Raw genomic sequence first — 26,576 nt, forward strand, 5'->3', positions numbered from 1 at the left:
AGTACCAGGATGCAGAGCAGGGACCTGCCATGTCACCCAGTGCAGGGCTGGGCAGCATCTGCAGCAGTCCCATCCCAGCCATAAACTCATCACGAGACAGGCCATAAAACCAGCATGCTCCTGCTCTCTGCAACCTCTGGTGACCCTGGCTCAGGCTGCAGCCACTGCTGGCACTGCTGCCCCTCTGTCCTGGGGGGCAAGAGCCTCCTGTGCAAGCCTCATGCCCCATCTCCATCCACCCTGCTCCCACCTCTGCTGTGGTGGGGGCTGTAGTACTAGCAGCACCTCAATCCTGGCAGCAGGTTCATGCCAGGGAAGCACTGCCCCCCCCCGCCCCCTCCTGGCATTTGCTCGTGGCTGCTGTCGCCTTCACAGCACCCAAGCCACCCTGCACCTCTCTCCAGCAAGGCCAGATCCTCCCCGGCACACAGGATGAGAACAAGACATTGTGGACACACTAAGCACACCCACAGCCCCCCCGGCACTGGGACCACCAGACCTAGGTGGCCCAATACTGCACCATGCTGCCTGGAGAAGAGTTCCCCAGCCCTAAACCCACCGACCCTCTCCCTCTCCCCAGCAAAGGAAGGGACCCACCGTGCCAAGGTGCCAGGCTGCTGCTGCCCCGCTCCCCGCTGCTGCTCTCTCTGGGGAGGGCGCCCAGCTGGTGAGTCAGCGCTCGGCCGGGGCTGCCAGAGCCCTGCGTCTCCTTTTGGCCCAGCTCCTGCACGTACATTAACTCTCCCCAGGGGAACCTTGTTCAGACCTGTGCAAGCAGCTCCCGCTGCCCCCAGACCCCGCTGTCCCCCCAGCCACCAGCCGGCTGAGCTGGGCACCTGCCCCACGGGAGCGGGGCGAGGGCAGGGGGATGCTGGACCCGGGGCCAGGGGATGGTGGACCCAGGGCCAGGGGGAGCAGGTCCCCAGCTCCACCAGCACCCAGGTGCAGGTGCAGACATGCGCTCGCTGCTCTCTGCCCTGCCCCGCTGCCGTCACGTAGCTCCTGCCCAGGCACCTCCCTGCCTGCGCAGCCTCGCGGCAGGGCCAGGCTGGGCTCCACACGAAGCCCCTTCCCCACCGCGTGCCCCGGTGCCGATGCTCAGCGGCAGCTGAGCGGTGCTGGGGTGGCTGAGCTTGCTCTGGGCTATTTTTTCCCCTCAGCTGCTGTGGCAGGAGCCTGAGGCTGGGGGGAGGGGGGGGCTGCACCCTGCCAGGAGCCTCTGCAGGTGCCTGGGGCAGGGGGCTGCAGAGCAGCAAGACCATGTGTGGGGCGATGGTGAGGAGGAGGCGGTGGCTCAGCCCCACTGCTGGGATGGGGTAGCTGCAGTCCTGCCCTGCCCCAGCCCAGGGGACATCCCCAGTGCCCCCCAGGCTGGGAATGTCCCTGCTGTTGTACAGGGCAGGGTACGGACATGGCCAGGCTGCAGCCCCCACCAGCCCGTCAGCTCCCACCCGAGGCTCAGGAGACCCCAGGATCTGCCTGAGCCAGGCTGGGGTACAGGTCTCTCCCTGCAGGCGAGGCAGTCCCATGGGCGCCTGCCGGCGTGGGGTCCCCAGCCTGGAGCTCAGCCCCGTCACCTGCAGTACGTGGTGACCCCCCAACACCCGCTGCTCTGCCCCTGCCACAGCCCTGGCCGTGGCCACGCCGTGGGCTCCCTGTGCCCGAGGGGCCGAGTCCCCCGCTCCCTTCCCCCCGCAGAAACATCCTCAGCAGCATCAGCCGCTTCCTGCGGAGCAGGAAAACGCTCCCCGCTCCCGTGCAGGCTTCCTGGTTCAGGCGTGGGCGACCACGAAGTGCAGCCAGACCCCTGGCCACCACCGCCAAGCCCCCTCCCCAGCTGGCTGCTGCCGTGGCCAAGCCGTCCCCCAGGGCCCCGTTCCCCCAAGGACCCCATCCCTGCTGCTAAACTGGGGGAGTGGGAAAATCCCGCCTGGGCAAGGAGCCAAGGCTTCGGCAGCGAAGCGTGGAGATGTGTGTGGGTGTCAGAGCATGGGAGCGGGGCTGTGGGGGGAGCCCAGCACCAGGAGACGGGGGGAGATGAGGCAGATTCACTGTAGGGGGCTCCGGCAGCTGCCTGTGACACCCCCAGGGGACCAGTGGGGACTGGTGGGCACAGCCCAGGGCTCACCCGCTGGGGCTGCCCGGGGACTTGGGGCACCCAGAGTTGCGGGGGCTCAGGGTGCCCGGGGCAAAGCAGGACAGTGGGGGGGAGCTGGGGGCACAGGGCACCTGGTGACAGCAGGGACCCGGTGTCCCCAGTGGGGGATGGGGTACTGGGAGAGCCAAGGGCTCAGTACACCCAAGGGGTGGGGGGGGGTACTGGGGTTCAGCGCAGCAGGGGGGCCTGGGGGGTGATGGGTCTTGGTGCATTGGGGGGGTCCCAGGGCAGCGGGTCTTGGTGCACCATGAGGTCGTGGGGATGGTGGGGTTCGGTGCAGTGGGGAGTCCTAGGGCAGCGGGTCCTGGGGTGGCAGGTCTTAGTGCACGGAGGGGTCCTAGGGCAGTGGGTCTCAGTGCAGCAGGGGGTCCCAGGGCAGGGGGTCCCGGGGCAACAGATCTCAGTACAGCAGGGGGTCCTAGGGTGGGGGTCCCAGGGTGGAGGGTCTCAGTGCACAGGGCAGTTCCTGGGTGGTGGGTCTCAGTGCCGTGGGGGGTCCCAGGGCAGGCAGTCCCAGGACAGCGGGGGTCCCGGGCCGCGGGCGTACTCACTGCTGGGCACTGCTCCCGGTGTGGAGGCGGACGCAGGGCCCTCGGACATCGCTGCCGCCGCCAACAACAGCCGCTCCCGGCAGGTGCGGAGCGTGGCTGGGCATGCCGGGACCTGTAGTCCGGCTGTCCCTGGCCTGGCTCCCTGGGGACCCCCACATGCAGCTCTGGCTGTGTAGAGTCAGGTGTCCCCCAGCCCCGCTTCCCCCCGAATCCCTGCTCCGGTGGGACTGGGGGCCTTGGGACGAGCAGTCCTGCCCCAGTGAGGGGACCCCAGTGTGGATGAGGGGCACATCCCTGCCCGTGGTCCCGGGAGGTGCTGAGCCCTGTGGCCGTGCCCTGGGGATGGCCGCAGGACCCGACTCCTCCTGGGGCAGATGCTCTGGGGCATCTCCTGGCACCTTGGGGACAGTTGGATCTGACACTGGGAACATGCCTGACACCCACAGCAGAGCTGGCTGGGAGCCCTGATGGGGCAGGGGGGGGGGTCCAGGCTCGGCATGGCCAAACCCCCATCCCAGGGCACACAGCTGGAGCCCCACCTCCACCCAGGCATGGATGCTTGGGGTGCAGCAAAGCGCTGGCAGCTCTGCTGGGGTCCCTGGAGACAGGGGTGAGTCTTGGCACAGACTGGGAGCAGGGGTGCTCCATCCACTCCCCCGAGGCACCCTGGGGACCCTCCCAGCAGGACAGACAAGCCTGCAACCAGTGGAGATGCAGGTCTGGGTGCAAGAATGCTCTCCCACTTTGCACGGCCCGGGCAGTGAGGGCTGGCCTGGCTGCATCCTGCCCACCCCTGCACAGGGGGCTGATTCCCATCGCCTGTCCCTGATCCACCTCTCGCACTGGCAGTGGCTGCAGCAGGCAGAGGGCTGCCTGGCCCCCCAGCCCCATCCCACGGGCTGCCCTGGCCCCACTGCCCTCCGGAATCGTGCTGGGCTCTGCTGGGGCTGCCCGGAAAGCAGCTGTTGTTTTGCTCATCCCTGGTCCTGGCACAGGCTGCAGCAGGATGCGCAGCCGCATCCCTGCTGCACCGGGGCTTGGCCGTGGGTGCGGGGCTGAGCTCAGCGCAGGATGCTCCCCCGAGCCGGCGGGACAGCGCTGGAGCCAGCCCTGCTCCTGCTGCCTTTGTCCCCAGCTCGCTCCTGCCCCAGCCCAGGCTGCTACTGGGACCCCCCATGGCACGCCGCAACGGGCACGTAAACCTTCGTGTAAACCACACTCTGCAGCATCCCAGGCCCCGTGCATGGTGGGCACCCACCTCCCCGACCCCCCACGGCACGGCTGGGCACAGCAGCGAAGCTGAGCAAACACGGGAGGACAGAGGGGTTGATGCCGGGAATGGCTGCGCCTTGGTTCCCAGCTCCCTTGGGTCACGTCCCCCATCTCCCTGCGCTGCAGCAGCCTTGGGCTGACGAGCATCTTGCCAGCAGCTGCACAGGATGAGCTGTGCCACAGGCAGAGTGTGGATCCAGGGGGTGGGGGATGATGTCCTGGCTCTCCAGCTGCCTCCTGGACCTGCTGAGCCTGGACCCCCCTTGTCAGTGCTCCCAGCCAGCCCCACTGTGGGTGTCAGGGATGTTCCCAGTGTCACCGCGGTGGGTATCTCACCAAAGCAAAGCAGCACTGGCAGCACCCTGAGCCGCTGGCACGGCGCAGACATTGCTGTGTGACCCGACTCCCCTCTCCAGATCCCTCACCTCTGCCCAAGGAGACCCCCATGTCCCTGGCCATGCCCCGCAGGATAGATGCACGGGGCAGCCGTCTGATGCCAGGGATGTGGGTATCCTGGGCCACCCACGTTCCACCCTCCCATCCCTCGGCACGTGACCCCACAGCCTCGTGCAGAGCGGGTGATCTCCTGCCTCTGGGCTCAGCCTGTGCCGCGTTGCCCCAAAAGATGCCACGGGAAAGCCTGAGGTGGCCAGCAGCATGTCCCCAGCCCTGGCCCCATGCCGAGGGGGCCACGGAGCAGACGGGCAGCCCTGAAGTTGGTGGGTAACTTCGCAAAGTTCCCACCTCTCCACGCCTGGCACCACTCCCCATCGCCCTCCCCGGGCGCAGCTGTCAGAGCCGAGGTTCAGCTGGGAGTATTTCCTCCTGCCATCTGTTCCTGCCACCAAGCCGGGCTGCGGAAGGAGGCGACCAGGTTTGACTGAATAAATCACTTTTTTAACCTGGTTTCTTACAGCTCCATCCAGGCTTCGCTCCATCAATCAGCGGGGCTCGCTCCCAGCCGGCGCGTTTATCCCCCACAGCTCGGGAAAGCGAACTCTGCACAGCAGCAGAGAGGAGATGCCGGTGATGCTGCCTAATGAACGAACAGCTTAATTACTGGGAGGTTTTACCTCCTGACAGCGCAGACAGACACATGGATGGAGCTGGCATGCTAACGACCCTGCAGCAAGTCGGGATGAAGCTGCTACCAGTGCAGCGAGCAGGTGGCCTGTGCCTTGCAGAGCATCGTCCCCAAAGCACGGGGAGGGACCCAGCCCGCCCGTCCCCCTGGCCACCACTGCAGCCCTCGGGCAGGCACAGCAGGTGCTGAGCTGCAAACAGGCTCATCCTGCCCCCCAACAGGGAACCACCACCCCCCAGCCCAAGGTGGGTGATGGCCACCTTCACCCTGGCTGCGCCAAGGGGACTCACCGACCTTCCCCAGCCGACAGAAGAACAGGCTCAGCGCAACACGGGGCTGGGGGGGTTATTTTATTCTTTGCTTTGGTCTATACAAAAACAACTTACAGAAATAATAAAATCTTCCATTCCTGAACCACACTCCAGTAACTGTCCATCCCTTTCTGGTCGAAGCGTTAAACCACCATCAGACCTAGAGCCTCTTTTAAAAATGTGTTAGATAAGGGAGGAGGGGACGGAAACACACCACTCACCAAAAAGAAGGGAAACAGGTTAAAATGTGCAACAGAGATCAGTACAAGGACACGGTTTCTAACGCTGGAGTCACTCCTCTACGGGTACTGGTAGGATAGGCAGGTACACAAAGTCAGCTCCCCAACGGCTGATCGGAAAGAATTAAACTGCAGACATCCCGATGGCTAAAACGAAGGTCCTGGGACACGGCACCCTTTGTATTCAGCAAACTCTGGATTGGCCTGATTAAGTTAGAGCTCGCAGAAAGCAAAGGGTTTTCCCGTGTTAGATTCCTTTCCTAGAACACTAACACGCAGAACAAATAGTGGGGAAGTTCAAAAGCACAAACTTAAAAGACGGCAAAAGCCGTTGGCACCATATTAAAAATAAAAAAGAAATATATTTTCATAGAAAAGACTATTTTGCCAATGAAAGGTCGCTAACGGTGCAGGGTTTGTGTGTTTTAAAGCTTCAGAAACAGTATCTTGGATGCTGGATGCAGCAGTAGGTGCTTGAAGCAGTCCCAGGAGGAAGGACCTTCTCCACAGACCCACAGCGAAGAAAAAAAAAAAATAATCGAAAAATAAAACCTCTCGTGGGAATGGAAAAGTTTGTCTTCTCAGGCACTTCTGTCTCCCAAGTCCTTCTTGCAAATGCTCAGCTCTGGGGCCACCCTCTTCTGTACGGAGAGAACACCTGTGTGCGGCAGGAGAGCACCCCGTTACCGCACAGGGGGGGGGACGCTGGAGGAGACCCGAGCCCAGGGGGCAATGGGGAAGCTGACCCACGGCAGCACTGGGGACCCCACGGCAGCGCCAGGGACCCCCGTGGCACGCCGAGCACCAGCAGCCAGCCCTGCCTCCGCCAGGCAACCCCCTCACGGTGGGGACGAGCGTGCCCTGGGTAAAGCGCCCGCACCGCGGGCACACGGCAGCACCCACCTGGTGCAGGGGCTGCGGGGCGGGTTAGGCGAGCATGTGGTCAGCGAAGGGCGCTCGGACGCCGTCGCTGTAGGCGTCCATGGGATAGTCCCCGTCCATGTCCATGTGCATGTCGATGGGGTCCAAGGGGATGTCACCCGAGTACATGGGGCGGTAACCAGGGTCCAGCTCTGCAGAAAAAAGGGATGTGGCAACCCCAGCTCCCACCGGTGAGAAACTTCTCCAGACCTCAGCCACCCTCCTGGTCCCCCCACACCTCGGGCACACGGTGCTGCAGGACCCCCCAAGCCTCCGGGCCAGCCCAGGTGCACACGGGAGCAGCTGCATGTGCTGCCCGGGGCGCTGAGCATCCCGCTGAGCATCCCCAGCCAGGGGGCCTGGCACTTTGCTGGCAGCCACCCAGCCGAGAAAGGTTTTAAAACCAGCCTGGTTTGGTGAGATGAGGCAAACGCCCCGCTAGAGTCCAGCCCATGGGGGGGGGGCGGCCCCGCAGGACCGTACTCACCATCTGAGTAGGGCTCGTTGATGGGGATCATGCTCTGAGCCTACAAAGGAAGGTGACACAAGTGAAGAAGGGATTCGTGTTTGCATGTGCACGATGCTCAGCGGCTACGTGGTGCCCAGCCCTGTCCCCAGCAGCAGGTACGAAGATGCAGGGCTGCTGGAGAGCTGAGGCCACAGCCCATCCCCCACCCCGCTGCCTCCTGTTTGCTCCTGTCCAAGCTCTGGTCGGAGGTGGCAGCTTTTGGAGGCAGGATGGGACCATCCCAAGGGGCACTGGTTTCCCTGGGGAAAAGGGCTCATCTCCGTGCCCAGCACGATGCTCACCGCCTCCCAGGCTGCCGGGTCGTGCTTGAAGAGGGAGTTGGTGAGCTCCACGGAGACACGCTTTCTGTAGTCGGGGTTCTTGTCCTCCGAGATTCGGAAGAGCACGGCGGCCGCGTAGGTGGCTGCAGGGGGATGGCAGCAGCCTCAGCTCCTGGTGCTGTGCAGCACCCAAGCACCAGAAGCCCCAGCCAGGCTGCAGCTGGGGCGATGCCAGGTGGCAGAGAGCCGCCGGCACAGCGGCACTCACCCGTTCCCTCATTCCTGGAGTGCAGCAGCTCCATCAGGGGAGCCGAAGCCCCCTCGGCATCGATGGCATCTGCCGCTTCCTTGTCCTGGGCCAGCTCGCACAGCACACCCGCCGCAACGCGCTGGATGTTCTCCACCGGCGAGTAGAGGAGCTGTCAGGAGAGATTAGTGGCAACACGAAGCAGCCAGCAAGGAGCCGTTGCGGCTCCTGAAACGGTCTCACAAGCGTGGGTGCTGCCAGCTGAGCATCGTGGCTCCCTGGCCCCTGCACTGCAGGTCCATGCCAGCCAGGCGAGAGGTGACAAAGCGCAGCCCCCACACCTCCCCCGCCCCTGACCTGCACAAAGAGGGGGATGGTGTTGAGGCGGAAGATCTCCATGCGGTTCATGGGGTCCCGGGCCAGGATGTGCAGTGCCCCCGTGCATCCCTCCACGATCTCTTCCATCTTCACTCCGTCCTGCCAGGGGACAAGTGCTCAGCCGGGGCCCTGGCACAGCCGGTGCACCCCAGGACCACCCTGAGCGCAGGCACAGGCCACCCCCCAGGGACAGGTCGGGTTCTGGGGTGCGAGGCTGTGCCAGGAGCAGGACAGACCCCACCGCGGGGACTCACCGTGTAGGGCTGCTGTGTGCCGGCTGCTACGTGCCGCTGGGCATCCTGGTGAGCCTTGACCAGCAGCTGGACCAGGCGGGGGATGACAGCGGCCTCCTGGAGCGGGGCATGGTTGGCTGGGCACAGGGCCAGGTTGCGGATCAGACCTATGGTAGCCTGGAGGAGCGAAGGGGAGGAAGGAGAGATTCATCATCTCGACCGCGGGTCAGAGCAGCATGTGCTCCCCACGGCACCCGCCAGCCGAGCCCCCCTCCCGCTGCCCGTCCCACCCCATCCCCCTCCATGGCGCAGGCCAACTTCAGCTTCCTCCCACGCCGGATCCGGCCCCTTCCCCGCGGGGGAGGCCGGGGCAAGTATTGACTCCAGCCGAGCAGCCGGCACAAGCCATTTCCTCCATTAGCTGCCGTCAAGGACACAGCCCAACGGGACCAGCCCCCCATCACTCCCCACACAGCACCAGCTGCAGACCCCCTCAGACATGAGTCCCACCACGGGTCAGCAGCCGGGGAGCTCGCTCAAGCCCAGCCACCCCCTTCCTCCAGCCCCCAACACCCCTCTCCCCCCCCAGCCCCTCACCTTGACCAGTGGCCACTGGTTGGGCTGGTTGAGGAGCTTGACGATCGCAGGGATGCCGTAGTTGAGCCGCACCGAGTTCTGAGCCATCTCGGCCTCGGGGTGCCGGCTGGTGAGGTGCCGGAGAGCACAGACGGCCGGCTCGGTGATGTCCTCCTTGTCACCGGCCCGAAGAATGGTGTGGATCAGGGCCTCCACCCCGTTCGACTGTGTCACCAGGGTCTTGTTCTTGCTGTTGTTGCAGGTCAGGTTGGAGAGGGTGCCGGTGGCACAGGTCAGCACATTCACGTCATCGGAGCTCAGCTGGTTCACCAGGATCTTGAGGACGCCGTCCAGGCCTTCCTGCAGCAGCAGGGACGGGAGATCAGACCAGCCCCCCCACCCCAGCCAGACGTGGGCTCAGCCAGGGGCTGGGCTGCAGCCCCACACCCGTCACCTGAGCGTGGGGAGCTGGAGCTGCTCGCCCAGGATGGGCCCGACACCCAGCCTTGGAGAGGGGGAGCCCCCTGCCACAGGGACGACCCATGCCATCGCAGAAAGGATCCAGCCCCAGCTGAGCCCTTCCTCCCAGACCTGGCATCCTCTCCCCTCAAATCCCAGGTCTGCGTGGCTGCCCTCACTGGAGCTTGCACACCCCTCGCTGCAGACCCCAACCCCCAGCACCCCACATCCCAGCCCCACGTGCCCCCCAGCAGGCAGCGCTTGTGCCTCCCACGCTGTCCCCCTCCTTTCCCCGTCCCCCTGCGGCCAGAGCTGCTTCTCCACGACGCCGGCACAGCGTGAGCAACATGCGCTCCTGACATGTGCAGCTTTACTTAAGAGTTTAATGTCTCCAGCAGCTTTTCTCTGCTGGGAAGTGCAAACAATGCGCCCGCCAGCACTGCCCCAGAGGTCCCGGGGTGACCCTGGTCCCAGCCGTGCCGGCAGGCAGCCAGCAGCGGGGGCAGGAAGGAGTTAAAGGCGCCATGGCCACATCCCGCCATCAACCCCAATCGGCAGAGCCAGCGATGGTTCCACGCCAGCCCAAATAGTTTCCACGCTGCATCAGACGCTAATCTGCGTGGAGAGGCGGCCCCAGCAGATGGGGAACACATCAGGAGGCAGCAAAGGGCTGGGGAGAGCAACCCCAGCGCAGAGCTCGGGGTCACCCCAGCACCGGCTGCCACCCAACCCACGGGCACCACGGCCACAGCACCCACCACAGGGGCAGGAGCCACGCAGACGGCCGGTGCCAGGGCACGCTGCCGGCAGCTCCCTGGGCCACAGCAAGCAGCAGCCCCAGTGATGCCCCGCCGAGCACACGAGCGACAGCCGGTGGCCTTGGCTCGCCGCTGGGGACACGGCACCAGTGCTGGCAGCCGGCACGGGAAGGGCTGTGGGCGGTCACAGCCTCCCGCAATGCCAGGTAACCCCCTGCTGCAGGGCGTCGGCACAGCTGGGCATCTCCTGGGCATCCCCTGGCTCTGCCAGGCACACAGGCTGCCACAGCGGCTCACGGGGACGGGACATGGCATGGGGACATCACTGTGGATGCAGCCCGGCACAAGCAGAGGCGAAGGACAGCCCGGCAGCTGGTATGTAGAAGCCTCCGAAATGCTGCGCTGAAGCACGAGACAGGGTCCCGCAGACTCACCTGTTTGGTGGCCACGTCAGAGAGGTTTCGCAGGGTCCAGAGACAGTTCTGGACTAGCCGGGGGCTGGAGCTGGTCAGGTGCTTGCCCAAGGCCTGCATGCCGCCTGCCGGGGAAGCGGAGAGCAGCCCATCGGTAAACACCCAACACTTCCCAGCGGAGGTGAGAAGAGAGACAGCGGGGTCTGCATGGCGAGCGTGGGCTGGGACCACCCGACCGATGCCTCCAACACACAACGCAGCCTCACGGCTCAGTGGAGGCTAAACGTGGAGCGGGAAGACAGCTCCTGGCTGGCCAGCCGGGCCAGATCCTGCCCACTCGTGGTGCCAAGAAAGCACCTCAGCAGCCTTCCAGCGCAAGAAACCAGGCCACACGTAGGTGGTTTCACCCGGCTATGCAAGGTATCCGCCTGTCTTGCACATCGGCTGCGAGACGGCACCCTCAGCTGCACCATCCCGACGCCACCACCCTCCTCCCGTCTGCCACCAGCTCCGCCGCAGCCCCCCAGCCCCTCTTACCAGCCTCAACGATAGCGGGCTTGTTGCTGGGGCACACCGACAGCACCTTGAGCACCCGGCTGGTGGTCCAGAGCAGCTTCTCGTAGTTGTAGCTGCGCATGATCTGCACCAGGGCTTGGGGTCCTCCGTTGGCCAAAATAATCAGCTGCAAGACAGAAGCACCAGGGTCGGGGCGTGCGGGGGGTCAGGGCTGCTGGAACCACTGCTCCGGGTTCCCCAGCTCGTGCCAGGACGCAGGTCAGGCAGGAGGTCCAAGCCCTTGGCACACAGGAGCGTGTCAGGTCACCCCTGCTGGGGCCATGCACGGCCACCGTCCCCTCTGGGCCACTCCAGCCCTGCACACCGGGGTCCCTCGCCCCGCGCCATGGGCAGGATGGGCAGCAGCCCCCATGCAGCCAGCGCCAGAGCAGGTCCAGGGACCGAACCTCCGCATGAGGCTGGGACAACTCGTGCGTAGGAGGAGAGGAGCAGCCGAAGAACAAAGATAGAGGCATTGCCTGGAGCAGCAGGGGGAGAAACCCAGCCAAGCCGATCTACCGGCCAGACTGGGACAGTCTGTGCTTTCGGGGATGTGCCACCTGCAAGAGGTTGGATCGGCAGCGTTGCAGACAGAGACAGCCCGACTGCTCCGCTGCCGGCTGGGGCCGGGGGGCACATGGGCCAAGACGGTGGGAGCTCCCACCCCTGCCTCCTGGGCTTGTGTCTGCCAGGAGCAACGTTGGGCAAGTGCCCTGCTGCCACCCCCCCTCCGGCGGGACCCCACGCCGCAGGGCTCCCCAGGCGCACCTTGCTCTCCTGGTTCCCGTAGGCGAGGAGCTGAAGGCAGTCGGTGGTGATAGCCAGGAACTTGGGGTTGTTCTTGTTCAGCAAGGGAACCATCTTCTGCAGGCCGTCAGCCAGGCGCACAGCCATCTTGGCCCCTTCCTGGTAGAGCAGCAGGTTGTGCAGGGTGGTGATGGCGTAGAAGAGGACCGACTCGACCGGCGAGCTGCAGGCAGGCGGCACAGAGCCACGTCAGCGCGGGCAGCTGCCTCCGGGCTCGCCGAGCTGCCAGCGGAGCCCGCAGGGCTGTCCCAAACCCCGACTCCCACCCAGCACCCTTCAGCGGGACCCGGCAGGAGGCCACCGTGCCACGTGGCCCCGGGGTGGCCCTCATGGAAGGGCAGAGACTGAACCCCATCTCCATGGACAAGGCAGCACAGAGGACCGCTCCCCTCCTCTGCCCCCAGCCCAGGCACTCGCCAGCCCGGGAGGGACCCCTTGGCTCTGCCATCCTCTCGGGACCCCCCGCCAGTACCCTCATACCTCAGCATCCTGACAAGGGCTGGGATGCCACCAGATTTGAAGATGGAGAGTAGCCCCTCACGGTGGTGCGAGAGGTTGTGCAGGATGCTGGTGGTGCAGCGGGCCGTGTCCAGGTCGCTGGTGCTCTGCATGGTGCGGACCACGGCTGCCACGATCTGGGGCGACTGCATCAGGGCACGGCGTGACGCCTCCTTCTTGGAGAGCTGGTTGACGATCATGGCTGCTTTGCTGACAACCACCTGGGGGGGGAAGAGAAGCCGGTGGGTGGGAGTGCGTCCCACTGCTGCCCATCACAGCAGGGACAGGAGGGATCCCACCCTGCCGGGGGAGGGCTGGTCCAGGGCTGCCGCGCGTTGTGCCGGGCAGGGCGGTGCAAGCAGGAATTGCTATTTTTAACAATCCTCAACCACGATGCTCCAGGAACTGTGCCGCAGTTTGCGGCAGCAGGCAGCGTACAGTCGGGTCTGCGGAGCACAGGCGCTGCGGGGATGGGCAGTAGCACTGAGAGCTGGCAAGAAGCGCTCAGTGCCTGCGCAAGGCCAGGAGAGCCGCGTCCCAGCAGCAAGGCCAGGCTGTGAGGAGGTGCGGGGGGGTAGAGGTGGGCACCAGAGCCCCAGCCCCCCCACTGTGCCTGTCACAGGGCAGAGGCGGCCACAGAGCAAGAGAAAGGAGCCGGACAGAGCCCAGGAGCCCGGTGAGGATGGAAGCCTGGCTGTGCCACCGTGGCTGCGGAAGCCCAAAGACAGAGGCAGGCAAACCAGGCTTCCTTACCGGGTCCTCATCATTGAGCAGCTTGGTGAGCTCCGGGATGGCACGGGTGGCCAGCTCAGCATCGTCCTGGTAGTTGATGAGGTGCACGATGGCCGATTTCAGCATCTGCGAGGGCTCTGCCAGGCGCTGCACGTTGGTCTGCTGCCCCTCCAGCTGGGTGGTGATGAGCAGCGAGCGGTCCTCCACCGTCTCGGGGTACATGGCAGCCCGGACGCGCTGGGCCCGGGTCATGGCCAGCTGAGCCTCCATGTCAGCTGCAGGGGTGGATGGGGAGGCAGCGTTAGAATCGGGTTCTCTCTGAGGAGTGCTCCCCAGCCCCGCTTTCCAATCTCAATTAGCTGAGCAAGAGCTTAGTGCAACGACACCAGCAACGTCAGCAGTCCCAGCAGGCTCTGCAAGGAGCCAGTGCTTCAAAGTGTAAACAGATACGGCAGCGCAGAGATAAGACAACACTCAATTAGGCAGCATGATTAGACAGTTGTCACACAAGGCCCATTAATTAAGAAATTAAAGATATTTGCAACTTGGGACCAGCTGGCGCTAGGGATTAGGAGGATACGGAGGCCTTCCCCGTCGAAGATGCTGGAACAAGCATCACCTGAGCGAGAAGCTGCCGCAGCCACCCGCAGTCCCCACCTCTGCAGCACAGGGACCACGCAGGGCTCGGGAGGGCTCATCCCCTTCCACAGGGGTCTGCCTCCCCAGGGGAGCTGGCGATTAAACCTTCCAGGGCCCGCCACTGATGGGGGAACCGCAGAAGCAAGCAGAGCAAACAAGCCCTCTTTTAAGGGATAAAGCTGGGGGAAGCATCTCCTTTGGCTTCGGGGGCTGCAGCTCTGTCTGCTTCGCCCCTGCAGCGGCAGCAGACGGGCAGGCTGGTGGGGCTTTACGGCACACGCTGGCAGCTCTGCCAGCCACGCCGAGACAGGTTTCCTGAGCAGGCAGACAAGCAGCAGAGCAGACGGCTGATCCGTGGGCCGGGATCGGCTGTTCCTATCGCGAGCCAACCCACCGGCACACTCGGATGTGTGTGCACAGCTCAGCACTAGTGCGGGCTGGCTGCGCGCCGCCCCTACGCAAGAGCCTCTCGGCGTGGGGAAGGAGGACAGGAGGGAACATATTTTCGGCAGCAACAACTCCCGGGGTGTGGAAGGCAGCATGGAGGAGTGCCCAGAAGGAGCACGGCTCACAGGGAAGGCAGAGGAATGAAGGAACCAAGCTCATGGACGTGCCCAGCCCCACAGCCCCTACCTTGTGCTTGGCTCTGGCCCTGGCCCCCTCCCTGGCAGTAGCTCGTGGTGGTGGTCTTCTTGATGGTGTACTGCTTCCCGTAGACCTCATCATCGTCCCCGAGGCACTTGCTGCTGACGGAGGGCACCTGGGTGTTGACGCCGGAGTGGATGCCCGAGTCGTAGGTGTAGGTTTGCTGCCACTCCGTCACCTTGATCGGCTGCTCCATCATGTTCATCACCTCCATGGCTGCTCTGCGGGGCAGGGAGGGGAGAAGTTACACCGCCAGCAGAGCCCAGGTCAGCGCAGCAACCCCCTGCCCCAAATCACACGGCAGCCCCCCCGGCACAGCAGCCGGCCCCCCGCACAGCCCACGAGCAGATCCCTATCTGCCCTCCTCCCCCATGCGAGATGAAAGGCGGCACCGGGATGACGAACCCACAGCTCAGCACTTTGCTGCTCGTGTTCAGACACGAACCGTGGCTGCAACCGGCGCAGACCACGCACGGCTGGCTGAGCCGTGTCTCACCGCCTCGGTGGCCAAGGTGTGAGCAGGCTTTGCCTGGCGCAGAGGGACCCCCAAGCAGCTCCCCCCCCCCCCCCCCCCACCTCCTTCCAGGCTACCCCGGCTGCCCGTGAGCTTTTTAAAGATCAGTTTTCAAAGACAGAAAGCTGCGGACAACCCCAAGGCTGCAGCTCCAAGAATAAAACAAACCTTTTTAGAAGCCCGCTAGAAGACTCCTAAAGTGCTTAAAAATAACGAGGCAAAGCCACCGGCTCAGCTCTCCTGTGGGTGCTCAGCACCACAAGTGCCTGTGGCACAATCCGGGGCTGGGCACTCCCCAAGCTGTGCTGAGCACCATGCCACGGCCGCACGGTGCTGGGACAGGGCAGCCCAGCACATCCCAAAAACTCAGGATAAACCAGCCAAGGTTGCTTTCGAGCAGGGCTGGGTTTTCCTCGTCTTTAATTTGGGGGTGCAGCGGGAGGGAGGATGGCTCACGGATTAACCCCTGAGCTCATCGGGGCAGGCAGACACCGCAGGGCTGTGAGTCAGCAGCCCCCATCCAGCCCCCCAGGAGGAGGGAGATGATGGAGCAGGCAGGGAGGGATGGAGACAGCCCCGCCGCCGCTGACCCACCGCCTGGGCACTCACCGGGATTGCTGCCCCTTCCTCCGGCCGCACAGGGCTGGGGATGAGTCAGAGTTTCAGAGGCGATAAGCAGCGAAGGGAGCAGCTGCCGCCTGGCATAGCTGGGTGCAGCAGCAACCGCACATCCAAACAGCGGCATAATTACCACCTCCACGGCACTGATTCATGCACCAAGCTGGACCGGGGTGGCCGTGTGCCCCTGGCCCCGCTCCAGCCACCGGCACAGCTCGGGGCTCACGGGGACCAGCCAGGCTGACGTGTCAGCCTCAGCCTCCAGCACCTTCCATGGGGGAAGCAAGGGGAAGGGGGGAACGAGCCCCCCGTCAGCCCCCAGCTGCGCTGACGGCTGAGTCAGGGCGTCGGGTGGTGGCCAAGGACGCGGCTTGCGTGGGGCGGCACGGCAGGGCATGGCGCGCACGGGCTTGGCGCGGCTCGCCCCAGCGCTGCCGGCTGTTCCCAAAGAGCGGCTGAGCCCTTGCAAACGGCACAGGCCGGTGCTCACCGGGAAAAAATCCCAGCCCGGGCACAAACATTCATTCCCGAGGAGTCCCACCACTCTCCCGTCCCCCCAGCTGGAAGCATCCTGCATCCCACCCCGTCCATCCCCACCCCCAGCCACCTTCCCGGAGCCACCGCAGGGAACGGCTTGTGTCAATTCGATGTTTTTTTGAGCTGTCAAGCAGCAATCCACAGAGTACTGCTCGGGCTGTAATGGGTTGTGCATAATGCATGTTTGTAAGGCAGCAAGAGAGGGACCCACTAATGGAGGCTGGGGGGGGCGGGGGGGGGGGGGGGGGGGGCGGCGTATCATTCCCACGCAGGAGCTGGAGGTGCTATGTGGTGTGGCAGGGCAGTGTGTGACACACGGTGCCAGGGGTGAGCCGGCTACGCTCCCCACCCCGTGCCAGAGCAGGGATCGGCCAGGAGAACCCCTGTGCCAAGCCGGGAGCGTCGCACACCCTGCGTGTATTTATAAGCTGTTGCATCGGTGTTTGGGAGAGCAAGTCCTGCCAGCTGGGTTACCCTGGCCACACTGGCAGGACCTCCAAATTGCATCAGGAAACCCAAGAAAAATCAACACCAAATCACACCCAAGGAAGCACGGCAGGCAGAACACTGCTCCTGCACTGTGGCACCTTGCCCCGGCAGTGCGGTGGGAGCCATCGTACCACACGGCCAGGAGCTGCTGTGCAGAGCCCCGGCAGTGGGGCTACGGTCACAGGGACCCCAGGACCCCCAGGCCAACACTGGAAAGCTGCTCTGGACAGATGGGCAAGGGGAGAGCGGAGCCAAGGGCACAGAAAGCTCCCTGCACCAGAGGGGGGGGTGTAAGGACCCCCAGCACCCACCCCAACCAGGGCAGGGACCCCCAGGCAGCAGCGAGCTGGAGCTAGCAGGAGAGTCTGGTGCTGCCCGCACTGTCAGTTGACCGGTAACATCTGCTCTACAATTTACAGGCATTTGACAGGCACTTATTTTTTTCAAACCTCCCGAGTTCAGCTCAGACACCAGCTTCTCGCAGAGCCCTGCATTATGCATGAGCCACCACCCCCACCCCTCCTCCGTCTGCACTGCCAGCACCCCAGGGACATCAAAAGCCAGCAAAGCTCCTCAGAGCCCAGACACAAGCTCAGGTGATCGGCCCCAGACAAGCTCCGAGCAGGAGAGTGGGTCCAAGCTAATGAGCACCAGGTTAGACCCGTCTGAGCATGAGGCGCTGCCACCAGGGCCACCAGGGATGGGTGCTACACAGCTCGGGGGACTCCCCCTCCCCAGGAGCCCCCGTGGGCATCCTGATAAACACAGCACCCATCCATCCCCTGGAGCGTCACCCCACCAGCAGCCCCAGGGGTTTGCTCACCCAGCAGCACCTGAGGCGATGGGGCCAGCAGAGCAAATGTCAGATGCTCCAGTGGCGAGCAGTGACATTTTCTGAACCCTGTGTCAAGTGTCCTCGGCTCATCACTGAGCAAGGGCCAGACGCCTGACACAAGCTTCTTCCCCATCCTCTGATGCCCTCCCTCCTCAGCGGGATCAGAGCCAGATGCCCCCCCTCCCCCCAGGCAGGGGATGCTGGCTATACCTGGGCTCACCTTTGGCAGGAGCCGTTGGTGATGCCTTTGGTGGCGCGTGGCTGCAGTGGGGCAGGACCCCCGCCAGCAGAGGGGAGGGCAACAGATCATGCAGGAGGGGGAAGCAGGGATGGGGCACATGTGAAAATACCTGCCCTGGAGGGGTCAGCCACGAGCATGGGGGTCTTGGGTGGGTTCCAGCCCCTTCCTCAGCCAGGCATGTTGGTAGGATTATTGGTCCCGGTCTCCCTCCCACCAGGCTTTTACTGAACAGAGTGGGAAGCAGAGCAGGGGCACAGCGGTACCACCGAGCCCCCCTGCCTGCACGGAGCCAGGAGCCCAGGGAAACAGGGCTTGCTCCTGGGAACAGTGAGAATCCCCCCAGAAAACAGTGAGGCAACGTGGGGGACCCCACAGGGGGGACATGCAGACCTCCAGCCTGGCCCCAGCACCATGATGGGGAATGGGCCGAGCCACGCAGGGGGCTTCAGCCATGGGGCAGGCAGGGGCTTCAGGCACCCCCATGCAGGGGAGAGCCAGGAGAAGGTTAATCCCTCTCCCACCACTTCCTGCAGCCGGGAAGGCAGAGGAAGCTCCCACGGCCCAAAGGCACCGGCCAGCAGCTCATCCGCCCCCAGAGCCATTTGATCAGCATCCAGGCAGCATCGCTCCCCCTGAGACACCGTCTGCGAGGAAATCTCTGGCAAACATGCAGCCCCCGGCCTGACCAGCCCTTCCCTCCGGCTGCTGGGAGAAGCCTTCGGCCTCACGCAGGCGGAACAGAGCCAGCCGAGGTACGGCTGAGCTGCCCAGAACAGCAGCCGGGAAGCCACGAATGCCGCTTCGTGCAAAAATAGCTATTGCCCAGGGACGTCTGGGGAGCAGCAGTCCCTGCGTTGAGCAGCCATGACCCCCAACGGGGGGGCAGGGAAAAAAAAGCAGCCCACATCCCAAGTCCCAGGCAGGGGCCGCACAGGAACAGGCACCGAGACCTGGGGGTCGGTGGGTGCAAGGGGCATCACATGCGGCTCCAGCCTGCCCTTGTCCCTGCGCAGAGCATGCTGTGCTGCCCAGCCCGGAGCAGCGTCCCATACTGGCCGAGGGGCTGCCATAGTCCCCCACAGAGCCCCCCGTCCTTGCACACATCCATCGCAGCCCTGCCGGGAACAGAGCAGCAGCAGCACTGGAGATGCCCCTGCTCAGGGGCCACACGGTGCAAGCTCAGCTGTGGGAAGCATGCGGGCAACAGCAATTACAGTCACTTAGGCTTTTAAGAAAAGGAGAGAGGCAGTTAAAGCAGTTCAATAAATGCAATGCAAGAAAAGAGTCTATTTTAGAAGCACTTACGCTACACGCAAGCGATCTCCGGTCCTCGCCACCTTCCTGGAGCAGCCGGGGGATTAGCGACCGCCCGCTCAGGCGGTGAGGCTGGGGCAAAGCAGCCTCCACAGCCACAGCACCAGAGCCCTCTGAGGGGCAAGGGCACCCACAGCTGCACCCCAGAGCCCCCCACTGCCTGCAACCTCCCCCCAGAGGAGCCCAGATGCAACACCATTGCACCGACAGCTAACAAAGCTGCGGTGGCAGCTAACGAAGCGCCCGCAGACCCAGCGCTGTACAAAGGCTTCGATGGTTCTGAAGAGGATCCCTCGCAGGAGGGGGCAGAGAACAGAGCATCAATGAGAAGCGTTGGAGTCAGATCCTGGCTACCGTGAGCCCTTTCAATGGGGCTTTACAGTGAAGATAAGTGGAAGAATTCAAAGGCAACGAGAGCAGCTTGAAGTTTAATGAGGAGGAGACGGGCAATGGGGGATCGGCCCCTTGTTAGAAAGCAGGCTGTAACACACAAAGGAGCCCATGGCCTTTGTTTGCTGAGGCTCCAGGTCCGGAGTGGCTCCCAGCCGCCCCACCAGCTCCAACAACTTCAGCCCCTCGGGGAGGGCAGCGAGGGGTGCAAGAACCGCCCTTCAGACCTGAGCTCCCTCACTGGAAGAGGTTCCAAAACCTGATTTGTTTTTCAGTTGTTCCTGACAAGGTGACATTTGAGCTGCCAAAAGCACTGCGTAAAGCCCCTGCTATGCAGGGGGTGCACATCCCCCCGAGCATGGCGAGACCAGGCTCCTGGCAGCAGAGCCGGCCCCGAGCACAGCATCGTGCCACGACCCACTCCACTGATGCTCTCCATCAAAGCCGAGCACCTTCCCCAAGCCCCTGCAAGTGCCTCACCTGCACCTGAATTAACAGCTCCTGACAGCTCCAGCACATGCCAGGTCCAGGCTGCAATGTTTTGGCACTTCACAAAACGACAAGGTATTATCCATCAAGCGCTCTCGCAACGGGAAGAGCGTGCGCAACGCTGGGCATGACACCCGCTCTCCCATGGGACACAGTGGGACAGCCCAGCCCTTGCACAGGGAACTGCCTGCCACCCAGAACTCATCCAAGAGCTGTGCCAAAGCATCACTGGCCACACCATGGCTTCAGCTTCCCCCAGGAGCCCCACCACCCACGCCACAGCCCCCAGTGTCACCTTCCTGCCCCAGATGCACAGCAATGCTGGGCACCAGCACAGATCCAGCAGCCTTGATTTGGGATCAGGTCCCCTCTCACACAAGTTTTTGTGCTGTGCCAGGGCTGGCAAGCCCCATGGCAGGACCCCAGCCCCCCAGCAAGGTTTTCCCAGGGATGTTTTTGTGCCAAAACCTCATCACGGGGTCTCTGGCAGCACACCTCCCCTCCCTGCATCCCCAGTTGCTGGCACAGACACTGCCACCCACAGAGGCACTGGGATCAGGAGGACTAATGTGGGCACATCCCCTCCTCAATTAAAGTTTGCTGATCTCATTAGCAACACTGCTGGGAAAGATGGGAATTTGCCACTTGTCCACGGAAAGGAGAACTGGCATGGTGCGATTAATCACAATAACTCCATCTGGATAAAAAAAATAATCATTATTTTGTTTTAAAAAGCACAAAGAACAAGTTGTCCTTTAAGATGTTCTTAAACATATAACATATAACATAAAGCCTGATAATTGCAGGCTTTAAATTTAGGCTATGAGGCTTGTGGGCTGTTCCCAGCTCCGGCCACGGTGTCCAGAAACACGAGATTTTGCCACCTGGTCCTGATGCTGCTGGAGGAGCAGAGGCAGCAGGGAGGGACACGGAGCTGCTGAGCCCCGGCTTAAATTCTCCATCCAATTGCATTACATCTGTAAAGTTCAGACACTTCACAAGGAATTATCACCAACACCCGTCAGCACCCAGCCTGTCGGAGCAAGTTAATGATTTGTCACCAGGGCTCTGCCCGCGCGTCACAGCGATTACGGCAGGGCTCCTTACAGCAGCCAAAGGTCTCCCCCTCCCCGCCCCACCAGCGAGGAACATGCGCTTGATCCAGCCATCCACCCCCAAAAGCCACACGGGACCACAGCACATCGCACCCCACGGGGATCGTGCCCCCTCCAGCACCAGAGCAGGATCCCCCCAGCTGGGTACCGCTGCTCACTCGCCTTCACCCCCTCCCCGCAGGTTTGATCACCCAGGCGTGGGATATTTGGAAAACACCAGGCATTCCACCTCCACCCAGCTGCCAGCTCCGGGTCTCAGGAGGAGTCTGAGGACTCGCTCGGCTCAGCCGAGCGCAGGCGTCACGGGGCTGCCCGAGGAGCCCCAGCGTCTGCAGCACAAGGCTCCTGCCCTGTTTGCAAAGCGATTTCGGAGCCAAGTGACCGAGACATGTTCAAATGCCTCTGGGTCTGTCAGCAGCCGCAGCAAAACCCATCAGGGCTGGCATATGTAGATGGGTATTTCAAACCTCTGCCTAATTAGAAGTATATTCATCTCCCTCCGCAGCCGCCGCCGAGCCCTGCAGCGCTCCCACGCCGGAGGTGGGAAGCGGAGGGTGAGGACCCCTGCCCACGGCAGCCTGTGTGGCTCCAAAGCCAACCCAGTTTTAGCACAGACATGGTGTTTAGCTGCTTAGGCGAAGTTTTAAGACTCCTTTGGAGAGGGAGCACCTGCACCGTCCTCCACTGCTTCACCACACAGTGTCCGTGGGGAAGGGGGGTAAAGCCAACCCTCCCGAAGCAGAGAACACTGCAGTGATTCAAGGCACCGGTGCAGCCCTGGTGTCCTCCCAAGCTGCCATCCCAGCTGCTTCCATCCACACAGCCCAACTCCTGGACACCCCATGGTCTCACGGGACCGAAAGCCACCACCCCAGGCCCAGCTCCGGGTGACGGTGGGTGCCCCACACCCCCCGCCTCGGTGGGAAAACACCGGCTGACATCAAGATAAAAGCTGAAATCCAAGGTAGGCTTGTTCTGTTTTAATAGAAATGAAATTTCTTTTTAACTTCTGTTAATTAGAAGCCAATCTAATTTAAACCTAAAAGATGAGCGCAAGCTTCGGTGCAGATGCTGCAATTAAAGTCTTGCAAGTTCTCTGCGAAGAGCTGCCACTTCCCCAGCGTGCGGAGCGGGGGCCAAGGGCAGCTCCGCTCCCCAAGGCTCTGCCATCTGCCAGCGGCATGGTGCCCAGCAGAAGTCTTAAACCCTGGAGATCTGGAAGTGTGATAAAAAGCCAAATCCCATCAAGTGCTCCCACACCAAACCACAGCTTTGAAGGGAAACCATCATCACAGGAACAGCCGCAGCTGAAAAAAAGCCATGCAGCTGCACCACAGTTGCCTGCCCCGGCTGCTAGAGCTGATTAAGGATTTCAGGTGGGGGAAACAAAGGGGAGAGTTAATGGGATTAGGTCAGCACTGAATATTACACTGAAATACAGCACTGGGACCAGAGGGGACATTCTCCAAGGTCCCCGGCTACAGCCAAGCCACCAGCAGCCCGCAGTGCTGAGGTGGTCGAGGCTCTGGGCACGATCACCCAGATCAGCCCCGGTGCAGCCCCCCATCACCCGGCTCAGCCCCACCAGGGATGCATGCACTTCCTGGAGCCGGCAAGGACGCGCCACAATGCACAGACAATAGACTGTAAATGCCATTGTCTGGAAGTGAGGGCCCTGCTGCAGCCGCCCCACCTTCCCCCAGCGCCCCACGAGCCCCCCCAGCATCGGGGACCCACCTCTCCCCCAGCACCCATGCGGCACCCAGACCTGGAGGGGAAAACACCCGTCAGTCACCGATGCCAGGAGCTCTGTGCATTCCCATCCCGATGGCCAACTTATTTAAGCCAAATTAGCAGTAAAATGGGTTTTTCATGACACTTTATGGAAACCTTCCAAAGCAACGAGCGATTACAGGCTTCAGATGCACGGGGACGGTTGCGTTGGGTACCCTGCACCCTTCCAGCCGACTCCAACAAAACACCGACAAGGACATAGAAAGGGACGTTAAAATTCCCCCAGCCCCGGTACCGGCTGAGCCGGACACCCGCTCCCACTGGGAGCGGGGCCAGGAGCAGACCCCGCGGGCACCGCACCCACCCTGGCTGTGGATCAGAGCCCCCAGCAGCCCCTCCAGTTCCACGCCAGCCCCAGCCCCATGGCAGCTGGCAGGGGGATCTTCGCCCCCAGCTCCGCGGCAGCCCAACATGAGACCACCGGGTGTCAAGGGCTGCCAAGCGGCACCAGTGCCAAAACCAGCACAATGTAGGTTGGAGAAGGAGGCACAGCAACTGCAGGGGACAGACCCAGCTGGGTCACAGGGTGTCCCCAGCCCACAGGACCTTTCTGGCATGGGGAAGCTGATGGGAACATCACCCCCAGACATGGGGCTCGCCCAGGAACCCCAACAGCACCGCAGGGAAGGCGGGAGGGGGTGCAGGGATGCTGCAGCCTGGCAGGAGCGGGTGCAGGCTGCTGCCTTCGCACCGTGGGGGCATGACAGCAGCGTGGGTCACCCGGGGGGCCCTGGCAGGCGGCCATGCCGTCCCAGCACTAACGCTCCTCTGGCGGCACAAACGTCCCCCCAAGTTGCTCATACGCCAGCCTGCATCCTCCATCTGCGGGCAACTCCCAGCGACGTTCCAGCATTATCCTTTCATCCCTGCTGTAAACCCGATTAATTAAGCTAATCACTCAGCTAACGCAATTAGACTGCTCTCTCCCAACGCCAGACAAGAAGCCAGTCAAGTTTCGCTCCAGTGTGCGCCGACAGCCACTCGGGGGGCTCAGCCGGGACCCCCGACCCCGGGCAGGGGGGCGCTGCCTGGGTAGTGCCAGGACACCCCGGGCCCTTCCCGACCCCCTGAGCCACCCCACCCCGGCAGCACTTTGCAAAGCCGGCTGAGGGCGAGGGGCAGCACCGCCGGGGGGACTCTGGGGCTGCCCCCGGGCAGCACCCGGAGGCACTCGGTGTGACTCACGGCCACGGCACCGGGCGGCCACGGCTGACGTAAGAGCCCCGGGGCCACCGGGGCGAGCAGCGCGCCGAGGCCTCGCCCGTGGAGCAGCGACCCGGGGCGGTGCCAGGGACAGAGCCGCCGCCTCGCACCGGGCTGCGGCTTCGCAACTTGCAAACTCGCTCCCGCAGCGCCGAGCGGAGCCCGTGACAGCCCCAGCCGCCCGCGGGGGGCTCACCCCGGGGACCCATCCACCCGCAGCCGGGCTCGGCCACCGACCGCCGCAGCGTCCCCCGGCGGGACGAGCCGCGCTCACGGGCGGCGCAGGCTCCGCGCCCGCCCTGCGGGACCGAGCCAGGGCGCTGGCCGGCCGCCGCACTCCTCCCAGCGCCGAGCGCAGCCGCCGCCCCCCTGCCCCGCCAGCCCCCCCCCCGACCAAGACACCCGGTTGCCCCGGGCCCCCCCCACGGGGGCGGCCGCGCCCCGTCCCGTCCCCGCGGCCGCCCGTCCCTCACCTGCGCGGCGCGTCCCCTGCGCGGGCTCTGCCGCCCGCCCCGCTCCGGCCCGAACAAAAGGCGAGCAGCGCCCCGCGCCCCGCCCCGCCCCGCCGCTTGCCCCGCCCCCCGCGCCGCCGGGCGGCGATTGGTCCGCCGCCACGCCCGTCAAACCCTCGGCGCGTCAGGCACCGCCCCTGCCGGACGTGTTTATGTGCTCTCCATTGGCGGGGGCGCGGCCGCCCCGCCCTTCACCGGCAGGTGATTGGGCAGCGGGCGGGGCAGGCGGAGCGAGGTAGAGGGTGGGGAAGGGCGTGGCCGTGAGGGGGAACCACCTGGGTGACGTCACTGGGCGGGGTAGGGCGGGAGCGGGGCGGGGCCAGAGACCCTCCGGGGGTGAGGGCGGGGCGTATTGGGGCGGGGCGGGGCGGGGCGGGGCGGGGACCCCCGGGCACGCGAGTAGGGTACAGAGATCCGCCGGGGGCTGTGGGGTGCGGGGACCCCATGGACACACGTGGGGTGCGGGGACCCCCGTGGGCTGCGGGGACCCCAGGACTGCGTGGGGTGCGGGGAGCCCTCCCACGGCAGCATGTGCACCCGGGCTGCAAAGACCCCCAGGGGAGGTGTGGGGTGCTGGGACCCCTGCAAGGGAACGCGGGCACCCAGCGGCCTCACCCCTGTGCGTCCCCCTCCCCACGCACCTCCAGCGTCACCCGTGGGCGGCGGAGACCCTGGTCCCACGGGGGCTGAGCACTGTGGTGTGGCCGGGAGGGGCCGTGGGCGGGGGGCTCAGGGCTGCCCCTCCAGCTCTGCTCCCCAGCTGCCCTCCCCACTCCCCCCCACCCCAGCCTGGCCAGGCCATAATTACAGCCTCCTAATTGCTGTGGGGGTGCGTGGGCCGCCCCCGCCTCCTGTGTCACGTAGGGTGTTCATCGATGGGTGCCGGGGTGCGGAGCCGGCGGTGCAGCAGCGGGGTCCTGGCCCTGCAAAGGGGCTCCACGCCGCCCGGGTGGGGAAACTGAGGCAGGAGCCCGGCAGCGGCAGCACAACGCGCTGGGGAAGGGCTTGGGCGGCTGACGGCAGCCTGCGTCACCCCAGTCCTTGGCCAAACTGGTCCCACCAGCTGCCGCCGCCACCTCCCAGCTCACCCACTTCCCACAGGCCCCAGGCGAAGCCTCCATCACCCAGCGCCCAAGTCACCGATCACCTGGCACCAGGGCACGTCCCAGCCCATAATGGGGTTCCCCGGGCCTCCAGCACCCCAGAGCTGGGGCACAGGAGGGTTCTGCCCCGGGGGGGGCGGTGAGGGGACGCATCCTGCATCCCCCTCACAGTCCTCTGCTGCCTCTGGCCGCAGGCGCTGACTCAGCTAGGAAATCACAGCTCTGGAGGGAGGCGAGAGACGGAGCTTCCAATGCGTCTGCAAGAAAACGGGGTCTCATTGCTTGGCGTAGAGCGGGTGACACAAGGCACAGCGAGAGCCCTCCCAGCACAGGGAGGAGAAGGACACATGGCGTGGCACAGCAGGGCACAGCATGGCATGGCACGGCACGGCACAGCATGGCACAGCACGGCACAGCAAGGCATTGCATGGCATGGCACAGCAGGGCACAGCAGGGCACAGCATGGCACGGCACGGCAGGGCACAGCATGCCACAGCACAGCATGGCATAGCACGGCACAGCAAGGCATTGCATGGCAGGGCACAGCATGGCACGGCATGGCACGGCACAGCACGGCACAGCATGGCACGGCATGGCATGGCACAGCATGGCACGGCACAGCATGGCAGGGCAAGCACATCGTGGCATGGCAGGGCACAGCATGGCAGGGCATGGCACAGCACAGCATGGCACAGCACAGCACGGCACAGCATGGCACAGCACAGCACAGCTGAGGTTTTTATGGCTAAAAAACTCATTTATGTTCCTTGTTGGTCAAGGTCATGGGAGGTGGGGAAGCACAGCGCTGCCTTCGCGCTGTTCACCCCGGAGCCCTGCGCCTTGCCCCCCTGCATCCCACCCCGTATCCCTGCTCCTGCCCCCCCATCCCAGCTCTGCCTGCCGCAGGGGACAGTGGCCATACGCGCCGCTGCCGGGGTCCAGCCTGGGGGGCCCGGGGGGCACCAGCCCCAGTCGGCCCCTCTGCACTGGGTGGGAGCAGGGAGAGGAGCCCGGGCAGCCCGGCTGGAACGGTGGGGACAAGGAGCCCTGTCCCCCAGCGTGAATTTGGGGTGGCAAGGGGACGCCATGGCCAGCGCATCAGAGCAGGGTGGAGGCCCCATGGGCGCCCGCCCCCGGGCCACAACGCCAGCTGAGCG

At 64.2% G+C, this 26,576-nt stretch overlaps 1 protein-coding gene across 1 annotated transcript; it reads right to left on the minus strand.

Annotated features, from left to right (window-relative positions):
- Positions 1-5,400: 5,400 nt before the first annotated feature.
- On the minus strand, positions 5,401-24,356 carry JUP (junction plakoglobin). The gene is made up of 15 exons (XM_055789817.1): positions 24,278-24,356; positions 14,254-14,486; positions 13,003-13,256; positions 12,232-12,470; positions 11,713-11,914; positions 10,927-11,071; positions 10,411-10,514; positions 8,781-9,119; positions 8,205-8,360; positions 7,930-8,049; positions 7,594-7,744; positions 7,347-7,468; positions 7,024-7,063; positions 6,519-6,688; positions 5,401-6,273 (listed from the first exon to the last, which is right to left on the minus strand). The coding sequence occupies exons 2-14, from the start codon at positions 14,477-14,479 to the stop codon at positions 6,543-6,545; spliced, it is 2,244 nt and encodes a 747-aa protein (XP_055645792.1). The 5' UTR covers positions 14,480-14,486; positions 24,278-24,356; the 3' UTR covers positions 5,401-6,273; positions 6,519-6,542.
- Between the last annotated feature and the right edge of the window lie 2,220 nt (positions 24,357-26,576).

This window comes from Falco peregrinus, chromosome 18, assembly GCF_023634155.1.
Source record: "Falco peregrinus isolate bFalPer1 chromosome 18, bFalPer1.pri, whole genome shotgun sequence".
Taxonomy (NCBI): domain Eukaryota; kingdom Metazoa; phylum Chordata; class Aves; order Falconiformes; family Falconidae; genus Falco; species Falco peregrinus.

Coding starts and splice junctions, on each gene's coding strand:
- JUP (XM_055789817.1), bottom strand. CDS start 14,479: ATGGAGGTGATGAACATGATGGAGCAGCCGATCAAGGTGACGGAGTGG. Junction 11,915..12,231: donor GCCCTTGTCAGGATGCTGAG/GTATGAGGGTAC, acceptor GCCTGCCTGCAG/CTCGCCGGTCGAGTCGGTCC. Junction 7,064..7,346: donor ACCCGGCAGCCTGGGAGGCG/GTGAGCATCGTG, acceptor CTTCCTTTGTAG/GCTCAGAGCATGATCCCCAT.